The sequence below is a fragment of the Osmia bicornis genome, chromosome 3 (genome assembly GCF_907164935.1).
Source record: "Osmia bicornis bicornis chromosome 3, iOsmBic2.1, whole genome shotgun sequence".
Taxonomy (NCBI): Eukaryota; Metazoa; Arthropoda; class Insecta; order Hymenoptera; family Megachilidae; genus Osmia; species Osmia bicornis.
In genome coordinates, this window is record NC_060218.1 from 8590160 (window position 1) to 8598903 (window position 8744).

At 35.9% G+C, this 8744-nt stretch overlaps 1 protein-coding gene across 1 annotated transcript; it reads left to right on the forward strand.

The window, feature by feature from the left end:
* Positions 1–777: 777 nt before the first annotated feature.
* On the forward strand, positions 778–4013 carry LOC114872477. Its single transcript, XM_029179708.2, has 3 exons — positions 778–2731; positions 2794–2915; positions 3001–4013. The coding sequence occupies exons 1-3, from the start codon at positions 2396–2398 to the stop codon at positions 3329–3331; spliced, it is 789 nt and encodes a 262-aa protein (XP_029035541.1). The 5' UTR covers positions 778–2395; the 3' UTR covers positions 3332–4013.
* Positions 4014–8744: the final 4731 nt, after the last annotated feature.

Sequence of the window (8744 nt, forward strand, 5' to 3'; positions counted from 1 at the left end):
GTAAGCGAACGCTCGGCTACTCGCGAGAAACATCAGCAGACCATTAAATTGATCCTGGATAGAAATTTATTTTCATCGGGGATGAATTATAAAAATACGTTCTATCTGTTGGAATGAAAATTCCATTTTTTCTTCATCTTTACAAAATCTACCGAAGGCGTTCGTGATAATTTCAACGAAACTGGATTTCCTCGTTTAAAATATTATTCTTTTATGATTACTTTCATCACACTCTAAATAATTAGCAAAAGTAAATTTAAAAATATGAATACAGAAAATTTGATTTTATATCAGACTTCACTTGTTTTAATAAAAAATAAGTGTAATAGCTTTCTAACTTTTTGTTGGTACCAATTATCGTTTAACAAGTGGTCTTTAATAATATCTTCAAGCTCGTTGATAATAAACTATTACTTAAAATTTTTAATACATATTAATGAAATTTCGTACCTTGTAACGTATAATTATTGATCGAAAGATACGAGCGGGGTGAAATTGAAGAACGATATGAATACGTGTATTACAGTGCGAGCAAAAACTTGATGTTTCATTAATGGTGCAATTATCAATCAATCTTTTATGAAATAAAGATAAAAATATTAACACTTGAGTCTGAAATATAGAATAATTTTATGAAAACTTTACCTGTCCGTGTTAAAAAATTTTCTTAATCTGTAAAAAAGAAAAATAATTATAAAATTGAGAAATAAAAATATTTTTAACTAATTTTAAATTTACATAATTTATGATTAGCACGGCACTGAAGACAAATTCCTGTAATGCAGTTATTCTCAACCGCCGGTCCGCGGGCCAAAAAGGGTTAAGAAATGCTGATATACACGATACCTCTAAATTAAATCACGTGAAATTTGGGTGATAGTGATATACGAATTAAAAATATCAGAAAATGCATATGTCTTTGAAATAATCGCGATGTAAACGATGTAGAGGAAGACTATCGCATTCTAAGTTCATAGGCCACTTATCAATCGCTACCCCATATACTAGAAGAAAACAGATCGTATTATCTTTCAAATCCCTGATTGCTTCAATTCAATGCGCCTTGAACTGCCACGTAAAATCCTTCGAACATCGCCACACACGATCTAGAAACGATAGAATGAATGTTATAGTTCCCTTTGTTGGCTCTGGTTTCCGAGAGTTGAAACGAGCCAGGTAAGAAGGTACTTTAACGGGGCTGAATTACGGCAAGTGTTATTGTTACTGCCTGTAAATTTTTCTTTTTTGTCACGCTCGCCGAGTCATTCGCTCGTTAACACACTCTCTCGTTAACGCTTTCGCTTGTTAACACCGGCGTTGTTCCGCGCTCTCGGTGCGATGCAAATTCAACAGCCGTCATTGAGATATCATATCGTAGCGAGGGTAAACGTCATCGGTTGAACACGACTGAAAATTAACAGTGTTGTTTATCACCAGGGTAATATCACCAGATGTTCTTCCTAATTCACCACGAAGACTGGAAAAGATATCTTTGATAAATCAGCGTTCTCAAGTATCTACAAAGCGGCGGAAATGAAAGTTAAACGTCAATAATCATTCCGATTGTCCAATAATCTTGACAAATAGTAAGCTCTTGAATGAAAAATCAAGCAGGCTTCTGTAAAAACATTTCAATCGCAAGGAGCACGCGAAACGATTGGCGCGAATCACTTAACTGCTCCAGTGACAGGTGAACATTAAGCGAGAATACGAAATAACAACCCCTGTCACGAGATCGGTGTGTAACGTACGTCGAACGAAACGGCAGGGAAACGCGGAAAGATTCATTACGCGATATCCTAATTGCAGGATATGAACTGGTAAGTGTGTAATACGAATAACAACGGGGGTAGAACCGCAAGGATACCAGTGGGTAACGCAAGCCCGTCCTCGAACATCTTAATAATAATAATTAGTTTCCATCGTGGCGAGTGTTTTCCGCACGGCAATTAACAGCTCCCACGAAAAATAATAGCATCGAGAATGCTTGCACGTTATTGTGCACCACATTCGACGTACCTATTGTAGGAGAGGGAAGAAAAAGGCGTTTCTTCTCGGGATCGTCTGTCAGACTATCACACCGCAATTCAGAACTCCTATAAACTGCATGCCGGGCGACCGCCAGCGAGAACACCGTCATCCTTGCCGCCACCTAGCGGTCCCCGGCCCGAACCAAAGGCGTCCGAGGAGACGAAACCCTCTCCCCCTCCACTAAACTCCTACACTATTCATCCTTTTGCTTGTTAAATAATTTTGACAAACTGATATCGTACCTAAAATATTATTCTTTTATAATTGGTGCAACTTCATTTCGTAAAATTCTCAAGTTCATTATAACCTTACATATAAAGAACATTACACGTTCTCTGTATCCTATCGCACAGAATTTATTGTTATGTTTGGACTGTATCTGTTAGACGTCTGTGTGTCACAGCTTCAGTTAAACAAGGAGGTGTATACTGACTCCACAGGATCGACGCTTCTCACGAAAGTAGTATTTATTAATTTTCCAGTGACGGAAGTGAAGGAACGCAAGCGAACCAGCAAAGAGGATGACAAGATTTACGTTTTCGATTTCGAAGCTGGCCAGTCCATTCAGTTCTCGATGACTTGCGAAGAATTACTTAAGAAGATGAAGAAATGTCCATTGTGGATTGGTGTTTTCAGAATGGACGATAATTTCCCTATCTGTTCTCTTCGAACGCATCTTAGCGGATGCGCTTGCGATCTGGTAAGTTCATTTTAATAAATCTTATAGAAATCAGTATAGTAATTTGTCTTTTTATGTTTCAGGGCTCCCTGCTTATTGAAAACCCAGCGCCTTTTAGGTTCAGAGGACCATTCGATCTTATTGATACTGGTCAAAATTTCGCTGGTCGATTAGATCTCGAGATAACAATTTTCAATTTAGGAAGGTAGTGAAAAATGTTCTCATTCGTAGAACGCTCGTTGATTCATAAATGTTCCAAAAACTTTTTTAAAACATCAATTATGCTTCAGATGCTTGTTAATGCGTTACGCTCTCGCATCCAATTGTTTCCTGTTCAAAATGGAACCCGATGGAACGGAGTATAAATGTAACTTTAAAGACTCGTCGAAGCTAGGGATGAGCGTATTACCTGCGGATAATTTCGCAAATCGAGAGATGATAGTTGATACCAGTCCCGCGGGAAATCTGATCAAAGATATCGCTGGAATTTCTCCAGTGGCTGATCATCTTGGCGATGGTAGGCCGCCACCTAAGCCTCCACGCGTCCCCTTGTTTGATCCCTCCCAGTCTAAGCGGAAAAAGAAAAAAAAGGGTAAAAAGAAGGGAAAAGGGAAAAAATAAAATTGTCCAGATTTTATCCATATCAAAGTATAGGTACAGAATTCTTTCCATCGAATAATTTGTTCAATTTAATGAAACGAAATGTGATAATAACATAGGGTAAAAAGGGATAATGATAATCATTTAACGCGTCTACCATCGCAGTAAATAATATGACCAGATGATTTTTAAATTTAAGCTTTTATTAGGCAAAACTGCATCTATTTCATTCTGATGGAATTTTGATAAAAGCTTCAAAATTTGAAAATTTGTAATGGAACCACAGGAGTTAATAAGTGTGCACAAATTTCAAGTAATCACGTTTCAATTAAAAGTTTTGATATCTATGTTTATCTTCAGTAAATTGTAAATGTATGAACACCCTATATATCCTAGAGTTAAGAACGTTACGTTCTCATAAATCAGTCTCGATTCGATTCAGCATAAATCATAATCGTGTCGTCGGACATATGCAGACATCTTTGCCCTATAGCAAAGAGCCTCGTGAGAAAGATTCTCTAGGATGCTGAATCGCTCTCTCTTCTCATGATATGCCGTTAACTGCTTTTCATCCTAAGCCGACGCGTTTCTTTCGATCACTTCTCCTATATGTATATACAATATATCATTAGTACTCTGTATTAGATTCCACTAATTAAAAACAACATGAATTATCTCTTTTTAAAATTTTAATTAAAAATGTCCTTACCATTTTTATTTGGAAAATATTGTATTTTAACCATATTAAAGATAAAAATTGAAAAGTTTCACTTCTCCTATATGTATATACAATATATCATTAGTACTCTGTATTAGATTCCACTAATTAAAAACAACATGAATTATCTCTTTTTAAAATTTTAATTAAAAATGTCCTTACCATTTTTATTTGGAAAATATTGTATTTTAACCATATTAAAGATAAAAATTGAAAAATTTCACTCGAGGGTGGGTGGATGAAACAAATATATATATTTTTATAAAAATACGATGGGGATGTATAATTTTGCCATGATAATGTTTGTTAAAATATCTATTTAATGTAGACGTCTTTTATGCTGAATGAAAAAGAAGGAAAGAATATCCTTTCTCTTATGTAAGCGAAAATATGTACCGTCGCTAAAGCAGCTTCCGTATCGCCTCACGAACAACGCGGACTGCCGCTTACGTGCTCCACTTATTATTTATTTTCTAAAGTGGGAGGAGCTAGCGAGTTTCGAAAGCACTTCGCGTGCATCGATTTGACTTACAATGGCCTTATGGTTACCGGTATCCGGTAACCACTTCCTATTGTAACCGCTACCAATCCTTAGAAAAATCGTATCTCGATGACGATCCGCTTTTCCGTTCGATTTTATAGCGAACCATAAAAAAAACAATATCATAAGACGCGATGGAAAAAAAATGTTAAAGGAGAGTAATGGGCGGAACGAACGTTTAATAGCAGCGCGTGGTAGAATTTTACGAGGCATCACGGTAAAACCTATTTCCAAGGAAATTAATTGATTATTCGCGTGATACACGAAATACGCACAACACGCGGAAATGAATTATTAATGCAACGTGACCGCGACACGCGAGAAGTTTATGGGGAGTAGAGAGAAGGAGAAAAGTGAGAGAGTACAGGAACGGTTAACACGGAAATCGTGTTAATCAATTTTTAGACTACCAGTTTCTTTACCAGTAAAATACGTATTTTAAAACAAACGTATATTACTCACCCCATTGTTTCATTTCCCTGGCAAACTGATCCTTTGAATTTTTCGTGGAAACTGTTTCACCAAACCTTCTGTCTTCCCATAAAAACTCTTACCCCCACCACTTGAAAGTATACTATTCATAGTTATTTACCTTATTCTTGAATTATCATTCTTATACCCACTTCGTTTTTAAGAATTCTTACACATAATTTGAATAATTATTATTCTCATTTTCTAATTTAAAAATTCAATTTTTGCAATTTCTATCAAGTTTGTCACAATGCATTTTAGGGATTCTGTGCAGATGCAGCTGCGCGGTGCATCTAACGAAAGAAACTCTCCCGGCGCGACGCGACGCGACGCGTAGGCAGGATCGTATGCTAATTATGGCAAATCGCAGCGGGCGGTGATTTGTTCGTCCACTAGCGTGTAAACGAAACTTTTCTAGAAGGGAAATTAAGTGGGATGGCTACATGATCCAGATGAACTCGTGACAACGTTAAGCGAGTAACGATGTGGGACACGCAACACTCGGCCAATACACGAATTCATCTGCCGCGATGTGTGTATAGACACGTGTACTTACTTGAGTGTGTTCCTGTCTGAAAACACTGTTATTTCTTACGCTTATTTGTAAAAAGTAATGTTGTCTATAGACAATATTATATAAGTGAGAGACAAAAATAAGTGGACACTGTTCAAAATAGAATACCTCGATTAAAATTGGACTAAATAACTTGAAGTTTTTTGAGAAAAAAAAATTAATTCACTAAAATATGTATTTTTATCGTTTTAAAAAATTACAATTTGTTGAAATGGCGAAAAAAAATAGTGAATGGTAATTTTTGAACCTTTCTATGTGAGCCTATAATGAAAATTTAAAATATGTCTTTCGTAGATTCAGATAAGTTATAAGTAATTAAAATTTCCGAAAATCGCGACTTTTCATCTAAGAACATAAGTAATTATAATTTTTTAAAACGATGAAAATACATATTTTAGTGAATTAATTTTTATAGCTTCTAAACAAACCTCAAGTTATTTAGTCCAATTTTAACCGAGGTATTCTATTTTAAGGTATGCCTCTCACTGTATATTTTTTTAATTATGTTGCCTTTCCCCTATTTCTTTCACGGTAGAAAAGAAAATAAAAACAGGTAAAAAAATTCATCAAGGAGGTATAAAGCGATTACTACTACTACGATATTTGCTACTATTCGTGTACAATGTTGAAGTAGAGCAGAAAAAGAAATGAAACAAAGCATTCGTGTAGCAGATCGTGTGTCTTGTTTTACAGCCACCTCGACGAGTAGCTACGGCAACGTATGGCCAATGAAACAGCCATAGGCCGAACACTAAATACACCATAAACCAAAGGGAATTGCCTGTGAAGCTTTAATACTCTACGTTTATATACATAGAACCGACATGTAAGATTCAGAAAAAAAAGGATGCAACTATGTCTCAGAAAATCTTTTTATGATTTCTCGAGGAGATTTCGATAAAAGCGAATTGGATATGTCACTCAAAGCGGAATTACTCGAGTGGAACGCGTATGTCTGATTAACCGTAAAAAGGTACACTACAGGTATCGAATGAATGCAGTTAAATCTGATCCTGCTGCTTTAGCTGATTAGTTTCAATCGTTGCAACAAAATTTCGTCCCTGGTTAGTAAAAACAATGCGTTTCATGCGGAACCCAACCTGAACGCGGAAGTATTACTAATGAATTAGAAAGATCATTTAGATAGCATTGTAGCTTAATGCTCTTGATTATTTTTAATGAAGCATATTTATTGCACTATTCGTTTGACCAATATCTGGCCGTGTAATCGGACTCCCTACGGTTCAATAAAAGAGTAGTTCCTGGTTGAAAGTTATCTTTTTCAACTGTGCGTCAATGTCTCGACAGATTATTCTCATGTACAGTACCGAGAATCGTGGACTTTCCTAAGATTTTAACCGGCACAGTGGAAGTGCTAAGAAAATTTAAGCTTCTAGATCGATATCTTGCATTGTTAGTATAATTCTGACTATATTGAAAATTCGCAGTCTCTTATTTTTTTCAGTAATTATTCGATTATTTAGAATTTGAGGTGCAGGGCATAATAACCACCGATAGCAATCAACGTTCTAGGGAAAATGGTAACATAATTAAAAATTATGATATTAAATAAAAAATGTGTCAACACTTATGAATTCTGACTAAAGTTGCAAGTGTCAATAATTAGTTCAGTGCCAAAATTATCACGACTTACCCTGTTCGTGTAGACTAAACAATTTCACCTTCCATCCGAGCAGAACAAATCACATTTAAGGACTGACGGTGTTAATCATCGTCTAAAGTACTTCTCATGTATCATTGAGCTTTTCAGACCGTTAATCGATGTTCGGCCACTGTATAGGCGCATATGATACCAGTCATTAATAATCATTCCGGACAAGGATTCGAACGTGCTACCATTTAAACGATCGCGGATGACGTGCCACGGAACATCGATCAAACGTAAATCATGGCACGCAAGAAACTGACAAATTATTGTCCAACGTAACGCATTGCCTTCGCGTTAGCAACGTGTTCTTTGAACAGGGACGTTTATTAGTTCGTAACCCTCCGGTAGGATTAAATCGTCAAGCGAAAGGAAGTCGATGGCATAAAGAAAAACGTAAAAACACGTCATACCTTGAAGTGTTGCTTCAAAATGAATCATGTTAATTGACTTTGTACTTAAGATACAACATTATTCTACCTCGCTTGATTATTATCAACGTACGTTTATAAATATATCAATAAAATCGAAATTAATTCTCTATCGGTGTTTATTATAGCAATTAAACATAAGTAATGAGCAACATTTCAGTTATTGCAAAATGAATTAATTTTAACTGCATTTATAATTCTACTTTAATTCTATACCATTTATCACTTCGTTATTTAACTGATATTAATGAATATTCTACCATTAGTTAGAGATCAATTTCAAATTTGTATCTAGTTGAAATCTTCTACTGTTAAATAAATATATAAATGATTTATAAAAGCGAGCAGACACGAAGAGGGAAATAAACTATGAAAAGTTAACGAATAAAACCGATTCATTAGGATCTTTCCATTTCAATCGAGACACTTTAATTAACATTTATTTATATTCGGGTAATTTGTTACCCTCTTTAATTGGCTAAGAAAAATAAGATTCTGATGTACATTAGTGTCCTTTCTAGGAACCGGCATTAATTCACTTGAACGTTTTATTTATATACCGAAGCGTACGAGCGAGCACTGCTGGAGTCTGGTAATTTACATTAAAATCAAAGCTGATCGTCGCACCCCGAGGCGTTTAAACCTGGTTTTGGTTTGTCGAGTGCTTTTCCTCTGCCGGAGCTTGCGATCTGGGTACAGCGTCAGGAATGGTGATAATCATCGATAAGTACGATTTATCAAAGTGCAGTCACGCGATAAGAATAATTAATTTTTCGACATGACATCAGTTTTATCTAGAAATTAATCTCTTCTTGAATTAATACAATCTTCCAGTCTACCCTCACGTTGGTTAAGGGTAAACGTAAGGGAAGAAGCAGTCTACTACTTTGAGTTTGAGGGAACCCAGGGAGAGACTAGGGAGAGTCCTGATATTTCCCTACGCTGCTCGTAATTTACAAGCCGAGCTGAACTCGCTTCAATTGTTCGAGCCGAGTCGAGCGCTTGAATTTGCTGAATTACTTGAAATCGATGC